Source organism: Denticeps clupeoides, chromosome 18, assembly GCF_900700375.1.
Source record: "Denticeps clupeoides chromosome 18, fDenClu1.1, whole genome shotgun sequence".
Classification (NCBI taxonomy): domain Eukaryota; kingdom Metazoa; phylum Chordata; class Actinopteri; order Clupeiformes; family Denticipitidae; genus Denticeps; species Denticeps clupeoides.
Window position 1 is genome coordinate 3,253,668 of NC_041724.1, and position 19,484 is coordinate 3,273,151.

General features: G+C 49.1%; 2 protein-coding genes across 3 annotated transcripts; one reads left to right on the top strand and one right to left on the bottom strand.

Annotated features, from left to right (window-relative positions):
• Nucleotides 1–2,014: 2,014 nt before the first annotated feature.
• LOC114768407 (Bardet-Biedl syndrome 12 protein homolog) lies at nt 2,015–4,457 on the bottom strand. Its single transcript, XM_028960670.1, has 2 exons — nt 4,354–4,457; nt 2,015–4,156 (listed from the first exon to the last, which is right to left on the bottom strand). Exon 2 carries the CDS (start codon nt 4,154–4,156, stop codon nt 2,342–2,344), a length of 1,815 nt encoding a protein of 604 aa, XP_028816503.1. The 5' UTR covers nt 4,354–4,457; the 3' UTR covers nt 2,015–2,341.
• An 880-nt stretch (nt 4,458–5,337) lies between these two features.
• On the top strand, nt 5,338–19,298 carry LOC114768500 (lysine-specific demethylase 3B-like). Of its 2 annotated transcripts, none has more exons than XM_028960830.1 (25): nt 5,338–5,842; nt 6,694–6,852; nt 7,589–7,705; nt 7,808–7,913; nt 8,002–8,126; nt 8,231–8,296; nt 8,367–9,068; nt 10,366–11,677; nt 11,820–12,030; nt 12,149–12,363; nt 12,459–12,611; nt 13,048–13,155; nt 13,241–13,368; nt 13,461–13,737; nt 14,442–14,695; nt 14,782–15,057; nt 15,430–15,601; nt 15,682–15,772; nt 15,858–15,988; nt 16,075–16,194; nt 16,800–16,823; nt 17,643–17,782; nt 18,253–18,429; nt 18,516–18,650; nt 19,027–19,298. In XM_028960830.1, the coding sequence occupies exons 1-25, from the start codon at nt 5,639–5,641 to the stop codon at nt 19,105–19,107; spliced, it is 5,484 nt and encodes a 1,827-aa protein (XP_028816663.1). In that variant the 5' UTR covers nt 5,338–5,638; the 3' UTR covers nt 19,108–19,298. The 2 variants fall into 2 exon arrangements, with proteins under 2 accessions (XP_028816663.1, XP_028816664.1); XM_028960831.1 differs by having other exon boundaries at nt 5,338–5,791.
• Nucleotides 19,299–19,484: the final 186 nt, after the last annotated feature.

Here is a 19,484-nt window from a genome sequence, read left to right on the forward strand (position 1 = left end):
AAGAAGACACAAAAGACTATGGCAATTGTGTGTGTGCTTGACCTTTTTCGAATCTCAATAGTGTGATTGATTGTTTGTGTTGTCTATGTTTTTCCGCAGCTACGGTTAGTTAGGGGCTTGTTGAATGATTTGCGTTCACTCCCAGGATCCGTGTGGAGTCGGCGAAGGGAGGCCTCAAGGACAGACCTTGTCTCCTCTGTGTGTTTGTGTGCTTAGACATACAGCAAGGATCAATTCATAATACATTTATATAACTTCGCTTCAAGAATAAGTGTTCATGCATATATAAATCATAAATGAATCATGCAACAAATTTCTTATTTATCTGTGCTCTTTCACGCATGCACAAAGTTAGACCCATAGTTAAGTGTGTGAGTTCAGTGGATGTAATCGCACATATGTCATCATAACTCGGTTCCTGGCTGCTGAGGCCAGGCCGATGTCTTTTGAGTTAGCAAAAGCCATAAAGAGTCTACAATTAAGCATTGTCCACCCAGCTATGACAGTCGGGCCTTCTTCGGGGCATTCCGAATCTCCTCATAATTTATTGGGCCTTGCTAGTCTTACCTCGCAAACCTTGGTTGGCCTTTGACCTCTAGGGAGTTTCCTGCAGGTGTGCATGTGAGTGTTTCTCATTGAAAGGGCATAAAAGGTTGAGACTGTAACTGTGTGGAGGTTCATACTTTGCACAGGCTGCAAAAGGCCACAAACATACAATGTGGTTCAAAAATATACCGTAACAGGCGGCCGGGGAGCAGTGTGTGGGGACTATACCTTGATCCAGGGGACCTCCGTGGAACCTTGCTACAGAGTAGCGCAGCCAAACTTTTGACTGGTAATGTGTGTGTCTGTGCACATTTATTGATGAGATGGCCTACATGGAAGGGGTAGAGAACCTCACATTGTGGTGTCAAAAAAAAAAAACCACCGCCTGCTGAACGTCAGCAAGACCAAGGAGCTGGTGGTGGACCATAATTGACAGGACTCCAGTGAAGAGGGTAAGCAGCTTCAGTTACCTGGTTGTACACATCTCAGAGAACCTGATGTGGTCTGAGCACATCCAGGCTCAGATCAAGAGAGCAAAACAGTGCCTGAGACCTGTGGAGAGCATCCTGCGCGTTGTACTGCTATAACTATGCATGTGACAAATAAAATAAAAAAAAAAAGAAACATGAAGTGAAGTGATTGTCACTTGTGATACACAGCAGCAGAGGACAAATTTGTCCTCTGCATTTAACCCATCACCCTGAGTGAGCAATGGGCAGCCATGACAGGCACCCGGGGAGCAGTGTGTGGGGACGGTGCTTTGCTCAGTGGTACCTCAGTGGCACCTCAGTGGCACCTTGGCAGACCGGGATTCGAACCAGCAACCTTCTGATTACGGGGCCGCTTCCTTAACCGCTAGGCCACCTCTGTCCATCTCATGATGTCAGCCAACGATAACTTTTTCAATAATTATAGCCTGAGAGACAATTATTTACATTTACAGCATTTTTTCCAGACGCCCTTATCCAGAGCGACTTACAATCAGTAGTTACGGGGACAGTCCCCCCCTGGAGACACTCAGGGTTAAGTGTCTTGCTCAGGGACACGATGGTAATAAGTGGGATTTGAACCTGGGTCTTCTGGTTCATAGGCGAGTGTGTTACCTACCACCCACCCAACCAAAAATGGCTATATTCATCTCTACACACACACCCACAACACCTTCTACCGGGACCAGCTGAATGGGCCTTTCAAAACTCCAGCAAGGTGCTGGACAAGGGGAAGGCAGACATCACCGGAACTCCGGAGACGTCCTGACGGCTCCACGTCCTGACAAACGGGTCACCGATGAGAGCAGGCGTTTGAAACGAAAGCCGCGCAGAGCTGTGTGTGTACAGACAGGGCAGATATTCCAGATGAAGTCCGACTAAGACAAATAAGAGATGGGCACATGGAATGCACCGTCTACGGCATGTCAGAACGGGAGGTGCTCAGCAGAGATCTGGGGATAAAACACAAAAATGACCTTTTCACCTACGAGAGACTGATATCCAACGGGATGGCGAAGACATTTGTCACCCCTTTCTGGTAAGAATTTATGCTTCATTTGAAGGACACTTCATAATTATTCAAACACATAAAATTTTTTTATTCCAGACGTTCATACAAAAAATATGAAAAAACATGTATAACTAAATTACAAATCTACACCAATTTGGTTAAGCACATCATGTTAGGTTTATTTAAAATTTTTACAAAATTGTCGAATGTATTTTTGTTCCAGATCTCTAAACATTACTAGAAATGTCATATATTACATGAAATAAACTTCCAAAAGTAAACCTATAATTCCACATCAAAGAAACATCAATCCATCGTGCTGCCATTTCCTGTCTTCAATGTCTATGCCTGTGATGATTTCAGCGTCTGTCTGAAGCACCAAGAAGACGAGATCTAGAGCTCTTCTCCACGCCTCCACCTTCACAGACGTGTTATCGAACGCCCGTCCTGTCTCGCCCGCAGCGGACTCACGCTCAACTTGGTCACTCAAATCCAGACCAGCCACGCCTGCGCCGACAGACGTCACGTCGGTTTCTTTCAGCTGGTTATTAATAGCGGCCCAGGCGTCTGCTTTGGATGAGAAGAGCCCGCTGTTACACATCACTGTGGAGACGTAGTCCATCAGACCGTTGATCATCCCCTGTAGGACAATGGCCACGTACGGCCCCTTCGGCCTTCCACACTTGGTCTGCTCTGCGGGACCCTTCATCCGTTCCCGAAGCTGTCGGACGCACTGCAGCTCAACTACGCCCCCTCCAGGAAGGAGCTTCCCATCCTCCAGCGCGTGGTGCAGCCGATGGGCGCAGCCCCAGAACCGGTCCTCCAGTGCCTGCAGCTTGCTGCGTACCGGGCTGGCGATGACTACCGTGACCAGCGCGGCGCGCTCCGCCGTGACGGTCACGGCCAGGGACTCGGCCCTGGGACTGGCGCCGCACCGTCGCCACGGCCGCACCCGCACGCCCGAGCCGACGCAGCGCTCGCTCAGCTGGCTGGCGTAGGCGACGGGAACTGCCCCCGTGGCCCCGGCAAAGTCGCGCAGGACGGCCGGCCTGACGCGCTCCACCACCAGAATGTCGCATCTCCAGCAGCGATCCGTCAGCTTCCGACACGCGGCGCCGGTCACAAAGACGACGCCGACGCCGAGCTTCGCCAAGGTGCCCAGGACACCGTCCATCCACTCCTCCTCTCCACCAACTCGGTGCACGTCCAGCGCATCGGAGACGTACCGAAGTCCCGGGGGGTTGCAGAAGCCCACGTGACGGTAGCTTTCACTCAGGTCTCCGTTCAGCAGGACGATTTGCAGCCTGCCCGCCAGGCGCTCTATAAGAAATGCCCGTTCGTCAGTCAAATGGACCACGTAACCGGGCAAAGCGCAGGAGTGCTCTTCAGACGGGCCCGGCAACACGCAGGTTGCCACTTTATCAATGTCGAAAGAGTGAAAAGTGTCACATTTCCCGCTCATTGCCGACTGAATCCTGCCAGCTTCTAAAACCAAACTCATTGCATCATTACAACCATGGGACACCAACGTAGCAACGTAAGACAGGTCTGCATCTTGAAGACATTTTTGCTGCAGAGCTGAATTTTGGGTTTCTACTGAACCGAAATGTCGACTGTGTGTTAATTTGATTTTCCTGGAGGTCGCGGACAGAAGTCTTGGACGGGGTTGCGGCGAATCTCGCTGTCCTGCCTTCAGGAGGTCCTCCAGAGAAAGAGCCCTCTCCCTGCACACCTGCAGGCAAACGTCCAGGCCTTCGGACATGCCGGCAAGGATGTGGGGAACGGCGATTCCTTGGCGAAGGCACTCCAGCGCGGCCTTGCCCCACGCCCCGGCCAGAAACAGGAGCGACCCCGTCCCCGAGCGGAAGGCCCTCTGGTGGGCCTGCACCGCCTCGTTCAGCAGCTGCCCAACCGAGCAAGTCAGGTCCAGATTTTCCAAGAGGCGAAAACCAGAGCAAACCAAGGCCGAGTCCCCGCCGCCATCGTCCACAATGAACTTGTACCTCTTACTCGGGCCCAGGAAAGCATGTGCCGCCGTGGTCAGCGCCGCAAGCTGCTGCAGTCCTACATGCTGGCCTCGGCTTGAAGAGGATGGCACGACGCGCGACATCTGCAAAAGATGTGACAACGACCTCACTTGAGTTCCATGTGAGCAACAGGGGGATTAACGATGTTCAACGGACACCCTCGTAGCACACATTTTCACACAACACGGAAGTTTTGTTTGTGAGTAATTACAAAACGGCGGTAATCGTAAGAGTAGCGTCATCATGCCAGAAGAGCATAATGCCTACAGTCAACACCAACCTTCTCGCGTCGGTCCTTTTCGTGGCAATCGCGTTTAAACAACGTCAGCAACAAGACGGCGCTTCGCCGGTTGCCAGGTTGGAGTTTTAGCGCAACTGCAAATCTGACCTTCAAACGTTTCAAACGTTGCGCGTATGTGGGCGATTGGTGTTAATTAACGTGATCGAAGGTGAGAGAACACACCCGGAGCGTCTGAACACAGTCTCGTGGCAGTTTGCGTGAACGTCGACGGCCTTGCAGTTTCCAATCTGGCAACACAGCGATGCCACGGTGCGCGCATGCGCAGTTGAAGAGGGAGGAAGTGGGGCATGTGCGGTCGCAACAAACCCGAGTGGGCGTGTTCACGTGGATCCGACGGGGAGATTCTTTGTTGGGCTTTTGATAAGGAAATCTTAAATCTTTGTCCAGGAAGGCCATCAATGAAACAGTGCCCCGCGCGTCGTCAAGTCCGACGAATGTCCCTGTGTGCGCGGATGACTGAATTCGCACTTTCCACTTGTTCGCGCTTACCGGGCGATTCCCGATTCATATCACACACAAATCGCGTCGAGGCTTCGAGCAAAATTTGTAAAGTGTTATAGCAATCCACACGGCTGTCACGTTCCCGAACACCTTCTCGATTTCAACTAAATTGCACGTTCTACATCGCAAAATGATATATTTTTAGTTTGTGCCGTTTTTTTTTTTTTTTGATTGTTGTCCATTTTATAACGAAAGATCTGCAAACCGAATTCCGACCTTGAAGCGAATCCAAATTTTAAACGCAACAATACAGCTCCATATTATGTAATCGGGCATTGTGAGTAGTTATTAAACATGAATATCGTCTATTGTTATTGTTGATCATCGTTGAAACATGAAACACGATTATCGTTTAATCGTGGTGATGCGGTGTGTTATTGGCGACTTTCTAGGAGCGTATTGGAACACTCCATTTACGGGGCGATTCCGATTCCGGCCTGCAGGGGTCGCCGTTGCTTTCCGTGGAAGTGAACGCGCTAAACTCTGCGGTACGAGGAGTGCGTTTGATTGTTGCAGCGCTCAATGGCGGACGGAGCGGGACACTTTCAGCCAGAACAATAACAGCTCGCCGACTTCCCCCCCCCCGGCCGCCGCCGATCGGTTCCAGCCCCCCGCGGCCGCGAACGGCGAACCGCGGCGCGGCGCACAGCGGAGGTCCTCCCCCCCACGCCCGGCCGCCTGCTTTCGGCGGCGGAGCGTCCGAGTTCCAGCGAGGAAGTTGCCCTGCGCGGTGATGATTTAGGCCGACTGGCCTGGCCAAGTAATGGGAGACTCTCTAGGTCTGATCGGGAAGCGCCTGCTGCTTCTCCGCACCGATGTGGAATCCGCCGCGGGCGGCGAGCTGGACCAGGCCCCCTGGCTTCGAGGGACGGTCCGGGCTGTCAGCGTGGTCGGCTTGGCCAGCCCTGGGGTAGAGGTGAGCCCCGCAGACGGAACAACAGCGGCGGCGGCGGCAGCGGGGCGGATGGTCAGTGTTTACCAGCCCCGGAGCTGCGCTGGTCGGTGTCGATCGGCGAAAGCGTTGCGCGGAAATGGAGAACGCGTCGTGGTTTTTTTTTTTCTCTTTTTCTTTCTTTCCATTTTCTCTCTCTTTTTTTCCCCTCCCCGTCGCGTCGGGGAAAGTGGCGAAGTGTTGCAGCTTTGTGTGTCTGTGGCGGAGTAGGCCGCGCCGCCGACTCGCAGCGATAGTTCCGCTCGTCTCGGTGCTACTTTTACGTAGCAAAAAAAAAAAAAAAAAAAAGAATTCATATTTATTTCGTAAATGCCACACGTCAAATTTGCCCTCCTTACTTTTATTAAACCAAGTGCCAACGCGCCTCGAAATATATAAACACGTTTCTCCACGGCGGCCGAGTCGCACGTGACGTGCAGCCTGGAAATATGAATTCGTACAAAACTCTTAAAATTAATACGTGCCGCGTGACTATTTACTTTTACTCTTCCCCGAATCGCCCGCAAAAATCAATAATTCATCGGTAAAAAAATATATATAATCTTTATATGGACGTATGCGTGTCACATAGATACTCGTATCAACTTGTATCCTGCCCAATTATTAAGTTTATATTTTATTTTTGCTTGCATTATTAGATCATTTAACAATGAGGTTGCTCTTTATAGGATAATTGTTTTGTTTTTTTTAACTAAAGTTTGGCCTCAACCCCGACTTCAATTAAGTTCATATAAAAAAAAAAATTAGTTAGAAGTATGTAATGTAATTTTTAAAAAAGTATATATTTTTATTTATTTATATTCCCCCCGTAATTAAATTGGCTTTTCTGTTTGTTTGTTTTTTTTGTCACCGGTGACGCTGCGCAGGTTTTTGTCGAGTTTGAGGACAGTCCCTGGAGACAGCGCTCCTGGGTGCGGGTGTACGGGGACGAGGTCCGCGCGGCCCTCATCGAGAGCACAATCGTCTGGGCTTCGTGCAGCACCTCTCCAACTAGGAGTGGAGGACCAACTGTGTGGCCTGCGTTGGTGAGTAGCTGTAGAGCTACAGTACAGGCCAGAAGTTTGGGGACACCTTCTCATTCAATGTGTTTTCTTTATTTCCATGACCATTTACGTTGGTAGATTCTCACTGAAGGCATCAAAACTATGAATGAACACGTGGAGTTATGTACTTAACAAAAAAAGGTGAAATAGCTGAAAACATGTTTTATATTCTAGTTTCTTTGCTCTGGTTACTGCTTTGAACACTCTTGGCATTCTCTCGATGAGCTTCAAGAGGTCGTCACCTGAAATGCTTCTCCAACAGTCTTGAAGGAGTTCCCAGAGGTGTTTAGCACTTGTTGGTCCAGCTCACCCCAAACCATCTGGATTGGGTTCAGGTCCGGTGACTGTGGAGGTCGGGTCTCCACTTTTTGTTAAGTACATAACTCCACATGTGTTCATTCATAGTTTTGATGCCTTCAGTGAGATTCGAAGATAAGATAAGATCAACCTTTATTAGACACCCCATCCAACACCGCAATTTTAATTTATTGATTCACCTGAGCAGTGTAATAAAAAATACCTGCATCTATATTTTTCCCGCTGAAGTCATTTCTATCTATAAATTTGTCTCCTCCAATTTGTCTGTCTAAATGTGTGTCCGTAATGTTTGAAATACCAATTTTTGACACATTGCAGTAACTGTGGACTGCATTTTTCGGAGGGAACGTTGCTGTCTGACTCTGCCTCGTCATACCCCCTTTGGAATTGTTTTTCACAGGCATTCCAGCCTCTTGTGGACCGGGTGGGCCTGGGATCCCTGGTGCCGGTAGAATTCTTTGGGCCGGCTAGAACCTTGGAGTTCCTCCCCGATGGCAATTCTTTGCAGATGTTTGAGGTAAATCGACAGAAGAATTGGATGGAATTCCATTGGCTGAACTTGACAGGACACTGTTGGGCGGCTCGTGTTTTTGACTTCGATCCCAATTTGCTTCGCCAGGCCGAAAAAGACATCAGAAACACACTCCTGCAAGATCAGCCGTCCGTAAAGACCGAGATCTCGCGCTGGCACAGTGACTGTGAACTGCAAGAGATTTTACGGAAAGGTATTTGCAACCCGGTCGGCACGGTCAGGGCCTACAAGAGGCTTTCGTTTGGTTGTTAACTTTTTCCACGCTTGTCGGCCCCATCCAGGATCCCACACCATTCAAGGGCGCAGGGTGCAGGTTTATCAGCCAGAGTTTAAGGAGCCTTGGGCACTGGGCCTGGTGTCTCAACACGACCCGGTCTCCCACATCATGGAGATCACCATGGACCAGGTCAGTCCCGGAACACAGTACCTGCTCACGTTTGTACGAGGCGTCTGGCGGGGCCTGTAAAATGTTCGAGTGGCTTCGCTCCAACTCTGCCTTTCCTTTTAAAGGGCGGGGAAACGCAGGTGGTGGATCCCAGAGTGATGCACGTGATGCTTGCCGAGGACAACGAAGAGGCAAGTTTGGTCTCGCGTAATCGTTACGACTTTTGAGACGCGTTTCACGGTCGTCTTTTCTCTCGCGCAGAGCCTGATGGCCGTCCAGAGCTTGAACAGAAAGGAGAGTGACGGAGGGAAGGGCGAGCGCAGGCGGCGGACCGCGTCGGAGGGGGAGGAGGACGTAACCCTGAAGCGCTTTAAGGGCACCGGGGATGGGAGCGGCGAGAGGCAGAATGGGAGTGGCTCCAGCAGAGGACACGACGACGGGATGGTAGCGAGAGGCGGGGAGATGCCTGGAGGGGCGGATGAGGCGGCGGAAGGCGAGGTCGGAAGAGAGACCGTCGGCAGCGGTTCCCCCGAGGTACCTTTGCAGCAAACCCAGAACGCCTCCGCCAACAGTGTGCCCTCGTTGCCCGATCTCCCGACCGCTCACTATCCCGGCGCCAAGGAAAATGGCCGAGGCCCCGCGGCCCAGGAGAAGGCCTTGCCGGGCGCGCCCGCCACAACACCGACCCCGCCTCCCTTGAAACCCGCACCCTCCCCGTTCTCCAACAGCTTCCCTTCCCTGGGCCAGATGCCCAGCCTGGTTCCCGGAACGCCCGCGCCCAAGACCCCCAACCCCTCTCCTGCACCTGAGCGAGAGAACGCCTACCCCAACAGCGCCGCCTTAGTGTCTCCAGGCCCAGTCACCATATCTTCGCCGTCCCAGCCCAATGCACCCAGCGTTGCCCTCTCGCCCCCGTTCAGCCAGAAGCCACCTAGCTGGGGGTCTGCTCCAGCAACGGCCGAGGTAGCGCTCATTTCGTTTTCGGAGAATGGTGCACAGTTAATTGTGACATGGTGACAATGACGTGTAGCAGGAATGATCCTAATAATTTTAACATGCACCGTGTCCTATTTTCATCAGTGGTACAAGGCAACGGCGGTGCATAACTCACCTCACCATTCTGGCTCATCTGTGGAATCGGTGTTTACAGTGTGCAGTAGGGGTGTTGAAGTCAATCTCATAATCGATGCAGGCGTGGACGATTCCATTATATGATATCGTAATGATGTTGCCCGGTGTTTTTTTTATTTTTTTTTATTTTATTGCTCTAGTGGCGCATAAAAATTCTAGTTAAAAAGTAGTGACATTGTCTGATTTGAGTACAGCGCCGCTCTGAATGGGAGTAGCAGAACGTTGAAATGAATGCCTTCTTAATGTAATGTGTGTTCTTTGCTGATTTTTGTGGTTTCACTGGTGTTCACTTGACTGAAAGTGAAGTGATTGTCATTGTGAAACACAGCAGCACAGAACATGGTGACACATCGAAATGTGTCCTCTGCTTTTAACCGTCACATTTGGTGAGCAGTGGACAGCTATGACAGGCGCCCGGGGAGTGTGTGGGGACGGTGCTTTGCTCAGTGGCACCTTGGCGGATCGGAATTTGAATCGGCAACCTTCTGATTACAGGGCTGCTTCCTTAACCGCTCGGCCACCACTGCCCCGTTTAACATTAGTAAAGAATTTGACAGAAATTGACCAAGTAACTGTTGCATGAAGTGTTTATTTGATGCCGAACAGATGCTGGTGCTGAACATCCATTTGGACCCTTTGATTTGTTTCAATGAGCAGAAAATCGGTCTCGTTCCATCCAGATAAACGTCTGGTTCAGACCTTTGTCTAAACAAGGCCTTAACTTTCATCCCACTGACCTATTTGAAAACATAATGTGCGGTAAAGTGAATAAATTGATGGGATGCATCGTGATTCATCGATAATCATAATCAAATTGTGACACCAGTGAAGGTTCACACCTCCAGTGTGCAGTTTGCCAGATTGCATTGAAGGGTACAGTTGCACTGCAAGTCCTGCCAAAAGCATAGGATGAAGTGATATCAAACCTCCAAGTTTGATAACGTGACTACACGTTGTGAGGAGACCGATATATTTGCATGGTCCCATTTTGGCTGAGATTGCAGCTCAACCTTACGGTGGGGATACTCTCCTCAATTCCCTGTTGTTGCTTAGTGGTTGTAGGATGACTGTGTTTTGAATGCCGCTCTTTGTATTTATCATCTTTGTTTTATTGTGGCCTTTGTTTCAGAGCCCTAAGACGACATCCCTTGCAACCCCGGGATACAGGCCTCAGTCCAAACCAGTGTTCGGACAGCTGAGTGCACAAACGAACGGATCTGCTCAGGAGAGCAGACCCTTTGGGTTCTCCTTTGATCAGAAGCAGAATGACTCTGAGACCTCGCAGAACTTATTCTTCCAGTGCATGGTTGAGAAACAGGCCCAGAGTCCGAGCCAGAGCCAGGAGAAGGAAACCAACTACTTCACCGCTGCGTCTGAGAGCCTGTCCAAAGAGCCTCCCAGCTTGTTCAAATCTGGTTCTACTTCGGAGTCTCCCAAAAAGCTCATCCTGGCATCTCCTGCCTCTGGAGTATTTGGTTCTACTTCAACCTGTGGTCAATTTACAGAGCAGCCCAGAGCTCCTGAGATTCAGCCTTCCGGCAATGGGTCTGTTTTCAACAAAACTTTTGGATCGGGGACAGAAAGCTTGGCTAAACTGGCACCTCCTTTCCCTGGAGGGAGCACCCTTGGTTCTGGGGGCATTCAGAATACCGGTATCGGAATGGGCGGACTTGGGAATACCTTTTCTCCAGGAGCGAGTGGTCCAAGCAGTGGCAATGGTGGAATCCGGAATGTTAACAGTGGTGGTTTGGGTCTCCTTACGGCCAATCAGACTTCAGAGAGCCATCAGAACCTGTTTCTTCAAGCCTCCAAAGAGGCCTCCAACCCATTTCTGGCCCGCACCCAGGGACCATTCAGTAAGTTGCCCTCCCAGCAGTCTCAAGCTCCATTTGCCTTTGCGGCTTCAAACACCGCAGCTGTGCCAGTGTCTTCAAGCAGTGCAGGGACAGGAAGTGCTGGAGAAGAAGAAAACTCTAACTTGTTCACCATGGCCGAGCCGCCCAAGGGTATCTTAACGTCCCCTTTTGAAACGTCAATGGCATCGTCCATTTCAGGCCCTGCAAATGCTTTTGGCCAAATGTCTAAAGACCCACAGCAAGTTCCCCCGCCCGTCAAGGAAGGTTTCTCAGGGGACAAAGCAGGTTTGAGCACAGGGAATTTTCCTGGATTCGGAAACGGTGGGACAGGCGACGCTGCGACTCTACCTTTCAACCAGTCACCTCAAAAGTTCTCGCTGGAGGAGCGTGGCCCGTCCTCGAAGCGCGACTCCGATTCGAACAGTTCTAACAGCGACCTGTCTGATCTGAGCGACGCCGAGGATCCGCAGAACCAGAGCGTGAAGGGGGACTCTCTGGGGACCGCTGACGAGAAAGCCATCAAAGACCAGAAGAACAAGAACCAGGGTGCTGCCAAGAGCAGGCCACGCAACCAACCATTCAAAAGTACGCTTTGATTTATTCTCTACCTCTTTTCAATTGATTTAAACCGGGATGCGTCGCACATTTTTGATTTTGAGTGCATTGCTAGTTGTTTTGTTCTTGATGTTTGATGCTGATTGCTGACCGTCCACCTGTCTCTGGACAGTTGGGCAGTCTGTGCTGAAGGACATGGCCAAGGTGCGCCGGCTGAAGCAGTCCGGCGAGCCGTTCCTTCAGGACGGCTCGTGCATCAACGTGGCCCCGCACCTTCACAAGTGCCGCGAGTGCCGCCTGGAGCGGTACAGGAACCGGTCCCGGGAGCAGGATTCCGACGACGACGACCCCAACGTAGCCTGCAGGTTCTTCCACTTCCGCAGGTCCGTTTCGTTCCCTCCCACCCACTGTTGCGTGATGTTTGGACCTTCGCTGACGCTGTATTGGTCCGGTTGGTCGTTCCACTTGTGCCTTTTATTAATAGTCCATCTTGTATTTCAGACTGGCTTTCACAAAGAAGGGCGTGTTGCGGGTGGAAGGCTTCCTTAGCCCTCAGCAGAGTGACAACATGGCGATGGGGCTCTGGCTGCCGTCCCCAGCCATAAAGGAGGGTCTAGACCTGGACACGTCCAAGTACATCTTGGCTAATGTAGGCGATCAGTTTTGCCAACTAGTCATGTCTGAAAAGGAGGCCATGATGATGGTGGAGCCGCATCGTAAGAATTTATTTTGGGAGCAATCCTTTGTGTTCGTCCGTCTTATCTGAACAGCTTCCTAACAGCGTGTCTTCACACCTTTCGTGCATCTGCAGAGAAAGTGGCGTGGAAGCGAGCGGTGCGGGGCGTGAGAGAGATGTGCGACGTCTGCGAGACGACGCTCTTCAACATCCACTGGGTGTGTCGCAAGTGTGGTTTTGGCGTTTGCCTGGACTGTTACCGGCTACGGAAGAACCGCACTCTAGACGGTAAAAAAAAAAACCCACATTGGTTTTGCGTAAGGCGTTTCTACATATCGATGCGGCCTGTTTGAGTTCGCCAGCTGTAAAACTTGTCAGAGTCTACGTTTATTGGTCACTGATTTCACCCACTGAGCGTGTTTACGTCCTTCGCCTACTAAGCATCTTTTGCTGCACCCGGCTTGAAACGTTGTTGAACTTTGACCTCTGCCCTTGTGACTCATTAACCAATAGAAGCGTTGAAGCGGGTTATAACCACACCCACTTCTTGAGCCCGTTACACATTTGGTTTAGAACGAAACGATACGTTTCAGTCAGCACATGTTTATGTTTGCTGTCATGATGCAATGTGCATCAGACTATATTGTGCAATATTTAGTAGTCTTTACTGATTTCAATCACGTTTCGACTGGTAATTTACTAATGGTTTCTCTCTGCATGACAGAGCCTGAAGAGAACCCCGATGACGACGTCTTCTCTTGGCTGAAGTGTGCCAAAGGCCAGCCACATGAAGCCCAGAACCTCATGCCCACCCAAATCATCCCTGGCACCGGTCAGTTCCTCTCGTTTGTGTCCGAATCTGGAATTGTGTGCGTAGCTCTATGTTTGGGTATGTTCAGTGTGCCTTTGTCCCTCAGCGCTGTACAACATTGGCGACATGGTCCATGCCGCAAGAGGCAAGTGGGGGATCAAGGCCAACTGTCCCTGCACCAGCCGGCACAGCAAACCTCTGGTACGCCCCACTGCCCCCAATGGTCTTTCACAGGTACGTTTCTTTTTTCCTGATTTAAGTTATGATTTATTAGCTTTATTACTTTTTTTTTTTTTTTTTGTCTAAATGGGCTTGTCTTATTACAGTCTGCAGCAACTACCACCGCAGGTAATGGCACAGGCAATGTGACAACGCCTCAACCTGAGGGCGAGGCGGCCATCCCACCGCCACAACCGGCCGTAAAAACGGAGCCCACCACAGAAGCCGGGAGCGCCGAAACAACCGAGGCTACCAGCAGTGCAAACAGCGGCAACAGTCCCGCTGCCAAGGACGCTCGTCCTGGCGGAGCCGATGGCAGCCAGTCGTCCGCACTTCACTGGCTGGCGGACCTCGCCACACAGAAGGCCAAAGAGGAGACTAAAGGTGGGTGGAGTTTGATCTTCTGAAGCTCTCCACCCAGTTGTGCTTCAGGTCCTGGCCCTGAAGTAGCACATGCCTGGAAATTTTAAACACAATTCACGTCACTACGTTCACTTTGACGCTTGTTTAATACGTAATTAAGCTCTGTCAGGAGTGAAATCTTTCAGGTCGATGTTTTTCCCTGGTGCTAGTAGCCTAGTGGGTAACACACTCGCCTATGAACCAGAAGACTCGGGTTCAAATCCCACTTACTACCATTGTGTCCCTGAGCAAGACACTTAACCTTGAGTTTCTCCAGGGTGGGACTGTCCCTGTAACTACTGATTGTAAGGCGCTCTGGATAAGGGCGTAGATTCCAGCAATTTCTATACATTACTTCACATTATGTTATCAGATAAGTCAGCGAGATGAGAGTTAAGGCTGAACCAGGCATTTTTCTGGCATCCATGCCGTTCAGAGAGCGTTCATGTCGAGCGGACAAGGCCGAACTCCTACCTGGAGACGATCTCGTATCGGATCAGGTCACTGCCGGCAGTACTTGTTGACTAGAATTTTTGTACCGCCGCCAGAAAATTACCAAGAAACGCTCGCCCAAGTCGTCCAATTATGAGATTAATTTCGACACCCTTAATATAAATACATGCACAGAGAGAGTCTGGAAGTGGTAGAATACACAGGTTAACTAATATCATTTGATTTGTTTCTAGATCCTGTCTCACTGAGGTCAATGATGGGTCGTGACACCCGCCTTCCGTTTGGCTTGGACTCCTTTAACACCCTGTCTAGACCCCAGACCCCGGGCTCCAGCCCCAAGATCTTCAACAGCCTCCTGCTGGGTGCCCAGCCGAAATCGGAGGGCTCCAGCCTCCGTGACCTGCTGAACTCCGGCCCGGGAAAACTCTCCCACGGTTCCACGGAGGGAGGGGTGCCCTTCCCTTCCGTTTTCTCCTCCTCAACGGGGGTAGGTTCTTCCTGGTTCTCATGCCTGTCCCCTTAGCGGTTCATTTGGGTGCTGTGTTGTGACCTGCAGCTCTTCTTCGGCGCTAGGGGGACAAGTCGAAAAGCGTGCTGCCCAACTTCCTGGATCACATCATAGCCTCCGTGGTGGAAACCAAGAAGGCGGAGGGTCGACGCGGTGCCGGCTGTGCGTCTGAGGGTGGCGAGATGGCGGTGATCCCGCGCAGGGAAGGTGTGATGGGCCTGAGCGTGCTGGACCCCCACACGTCCCACTCCTGGCTGTGTGATGGACGCCTCCTCTGCCTGCAGGACCCCGGCAATACCAACAACTGGAAGATCTTCCGCGAGTGCTGGAAGCAAGGCCAGGTATTGCATTAGATCTGCATTACTTGTTTTAGGTATAGCATCTTGGGAGGTCACAGGGCACTGCCATGCAGTGATCCTTTTTTCAGTCTAGGATAAGAGAGAGAAGTCCAGGCCTTTTGACACTACAGTGTTTTTCAGTCACCGTCCCATTTGCAGTTTTGCAGCCTCTTCTACTCAATCACTGAGTCTTAAGGGGGACATTGTCACGGGATCATATTTTTAGCTGGCTTCGAGCAGTGGTGGCCTACATTGGCTTATGTGGTGTTGGCTGTTGTGTGTTAGGTTAGAAATGTTATTTGAAGTGTCATTTTCACCTCTAAACTGGTACAGGACTCGTGAACAGATGTCTTTTTGTTTTGTCCCTCCTTCCAGCCCGTGTTGGTGTCTGGGATCCACAAGAGACTGAAGAACGAACTGTGGAAGCCGCAGGCCTTCAGCGAGGAGTTCGGCGACCAGGACGTGGACCTGGTCAACTGCAGGAACTGTGCCATCATCTCTGATGTCAAGGTCAGGGACTTCTGGGACGGTTTCCAGGTTATATCCAGTGAGTATGGTGTCCTGGTACAGTCAAGCTCATTTGCTTTTTAAGCAAGTTGAAAATGTGTTTTTGATGTGTCTCTTTAGAACGCTTGCAGGGCTCGGATGGGCAACCTATGGTATTGAAGCTGAAAGACTGGCCCCCAGGAGAGGATTTTAGGGACATGATGCCTACTCGGTAAGAACAGTGACTGCAGCACTTATATTTCAAATATATATTCTAATATATTATTGAAATGAGTCTTATTTACTTTGTGTTTCAGATTTGACGACCTCATGGACAATCTCCCTCTCCCAGAGTACACAAAGAGAGACGGTCGACTCAATTTGGCCTCACGGCTGCCAAACTTCTTTGTAAGACCTGACTTGGGGCCTAAGATGTACAATGCCTATGGTGAGGGGATATTTGACGATAATTTGTGTCACTTGAGCCTTTTTTTTTTTTTTTTTTTTTTAAACGTCCCTTCTGGTGTTCCGCAGGTCTGATATCAACAGAAGACAGGAAGGTGGGGACCACCAACCTGCACCTGGACGTGTCTGATGCTGTGAATGTAATGGTGTACGTAGGCATTCCAGAGGGGGATGATAACCAGGAGGAAGGTGAGCGTTCACATCAAGGCAATCACGCTGGGTCACTGGTTCTCGGGTCCGGCCCTGTTCCCAGTCACCTGGTCCAGCTGATGACCAGGACTTCAGCAGGACTGGACTTGAGAACCACTGCCTTAAACAAGTGGTTCCCAAAGGGGGGGGCTTGTCATTGGTGTAGGACGAACAGACCTTTGGAGTAGAAATAAGGTTTACAATTTGAATGATTGATTTTGTGTGGAACGTGTGAAATATTTGCGCTTAACAGCATTTCACTCCCTGGTGTTTTTCCCCCAGCTTGCACCTCAGTAACCAGCGTACTCGCCCTCATTCCCTTTTACAGCCCATAATCCCTGTGATTCGCTGCCTGACACCGGCAGCTACTGTGCTTTTGAGCCACGGCCATTGTCTCCTGCCACGTCTCGTAGCTTCCATTTTATTTTTTTATTGTTGTTCGTTCACTGGAAAGTTGAGCACGGCTTCTCCTGCCACACGTAGTGCAACAGTCCCTCCTGGTCCAATGTGAAGATGCGCAGATGCACTCCTGGCCCGTTGCTGGGCGTAGCGTGTGTCTCCGGGGTCTTACTGCTTTTGATTGTGGCACAATTTCTCATTCACAGACGCAGGCCTGGCTGGATACAAAGGTCTGTGCATTTTTATATAATTATCTCATGTATGGCATGATGTCTGGTAAACTAACTTGCTCTCACACATGCTCAGCTTTTTTCTGTTTTCTCTGTGCTCCACACTTTCAATTTTACAAATTTGCATACACACGCACATACACCTCCACTCTTAGTTGTGGCCATCTAGTCATATTTGGAGCACTAATTTCTTCAGAAACATCGTCGGCCTAATTTTGTCTCATAGTGTAGTAGTTTTTAGTCAGAATATGCAATTCCACTGGATGGGTACTCTTTCTTTCTTTTTCATTTTTTTTTTTTATATAAACCCTGGTATGGAAGATGCACAGCTGTGCAGGTTTGGTGTACAGATCTTTCTTTACGGAAGGATCTTGCTGGGTGTCGCATGAAGTGTAAGCCCATCATTTGTCATGTGTGACCCCATGGCAGAGGCATCTCAGGGCACTGCAGCCTCAATCCTCAGTTGTCTTTGTCCTTTTTGTTTTCCCTCGTCCTCCCTTTTGTGGCATTGTGTTTTAACATGTATTGGTTGGTGGTGCGGTCGTCTCTTGGGAAAGGGGGGAAAGTAGCATTTGGCACCAATGGATGTTTCAGAACCTTTTTAACTAATCCAATCCTTTTTTTTGGGGGGGGGGAAGGATCTGTATTGCTTTATAAATCATGCAAACTGTATAATATTAGCAAAACAGCAAATTGGGGGAATCCTATTGAGGGTTGGTGAAAAGCTGTCACTGTGTGAATCCTAATGACTTTGGAATTAATACGAAATTAATTCCAAATTAATTACGTTTTTCACCTGCTGCTTGTTTGTCATTACAGAGGTGATGACCACCATCGAGGAGGGCGATGTGGATGACATGACCAAGAGGAGGGTGTATGAGGCAAAGGAGAAACCCGGAGCGCTTTGGCACATCTACGCTGCGAAAGACGCCGAGAAGATTCGTGAGCTTCTGCGAAAGGTGTGCTGCCGATCAGATGCTCGTCACTCGACATGGGAATATTCAAAAAAAGGAAAAAATTAATAATTTTATTGTCACATACAGTCATACACGGTATCATGTGCAGTGAAATGCTTTAGCGACTGCTATAGACCACAATATTGCACAATATGCAAATATTGCAAACATACACATTTTTTGGTTAAAAACATAAAAGTGTAATTTGGTTAACAGGTAGGGTGAAGTTGTGTGCAAATGTGTAAAGTAAAATAAAAGTTAAAAAAAATACTATTAACTAGTATTGGCATTTATGGTGCCTGTCAGTCACTTTATTTCCCTTTGGCATGGATACGTCTGTATGTTCAATAGTAGCCAGTTTCTACTGATAACTTTTATTACTACTTTTTTTTTTTTTTCTATCTCTAATAGATATTATACAAATTTAAATGTTAACTCTTCCTCCTCTATTTGGGTTCTTTCTTTTGTTGCAGGTGGGAGAGGAGCAAGGTCAGGAGAACCCCCCTGACCATGATCCCATCCATGATCAGAGCTGGTACCTGGACCAGGTCCTGAGGCGCAGGTTGTACGAGGAGTACGGCGTCCAGGGCTGGGCCATTGTTCAGTTTTTAGGTGATGCAGTCTTCATCCCAGCCGGAGCGCCACATCAGGTCTCTCTAAAGTTCCTTTCTTAGAAAGACGAATATGGGTCACAACAGAGAATCTAAAATCTCGCCTCTAATTTCACCTTTATTAGGTGCATAACCTGTATAGCTGTATAAAGGCGGCGGAGGACTTTGTGTCACCTGAGCACGTAAAGCACTGCTTCCGTCTGACTCAGGAGTTCAGACACTTGTCCACAACGCACACAAACCACGAGGACAAGCTACAGGTACATGCTAATTTATCACATCTATTAAAACATCATATGTAGGAAATAATGCAGTTATTCTATATAATGAACAATACAAAGGCTTAAACATGTAACAGTTAAACGAGACACACCCAATCTTTGTTAATAAAACTTGAGTGAATTTGGTAATGGCCAATGCTGGCTCAATAACAGTTTGTTGCTTTTATTTATTGCCCATTTTTGTGTCTCCACAAACAATTCTCTGTAAAAAAAAAATAAATAAATAAAAATTAAAAAAACTTAAAAAATTTGAATGCATTTTCAACTCTTTCACTCTATATGGACTGACACTATATCTTCATAATCTTTTTTTAACCTGCTACCTCTGAAATTGGTTCTGTTCTAACATTTTCAGGTGAAGAACATCATATACCACGCCGTGAAGGATGCTGTGGGAACGCTGAAAGCGCATGAACCCAAGCTAGCTCGCTCATAAAAAGCTCGCAGCCACGACTGTCCACCAACCTCGCACTGCTACAGGCTTGGGTCGTGACCGCTACATCATCGAATATGTTCAGCTTTTTTTTTGGAGGCGCTACACCGTTTTTCTTTTGGAGGAGAGAGAAAATTGAAAAGGAGAAGAAAAAAAAAAAACTTTTTTCATTTTTAAAGCCATCTGGGCTTAATGCTAGGAGGAAGGAGGCACTTCATCAGTGTTACACAAAATGTTCAAATGTGTTTAGTTTCTTTAAATATTTTTTTTTTTTTTTGTATTTAAGGTTTTTTTTTTTTTTTTTTTTTTTTTTTTTTTACAAAGTAGCGAATGGGATGAGCAGGTGAAAATCTGATGTGCCTCTGTGTGGAGATTAAATT

Excerpts from the sequence above, each read along its gene's own strand:
- LOC114768500 (XM_028960830.1), top strand. The coding sequence starts at position 5,639 with ATGGGAGACTCTCTAGGTCTGATCGGGAAGCGCCTGCTGCTTCTCCGC. Across the intron at positions 6,853-7,588 it reads CAACTGTGTGGCCTGCGTTG|GCATTCCAGCCTCTTGTGGA; the intron begins GTGAGTAGCTGT and ends TGTTTTTCACAG. Across the intron at positions 17,783-18,252 it reads TTCGTGAGCTTCTGCGAAAG|GTGGGAGAGGAGCAAGGTCA; the intron begins GTGTGCTGCCGA and ends CTTTTGTTGCAG.
- LOC114768407 (XM_028960670.1), bottom strand. The coding sequence starts at position 4,156 with ATGTCGCGCGTCGTGCCATCCTCTTCAAGCCGAGGCCAGCATGTAGGA.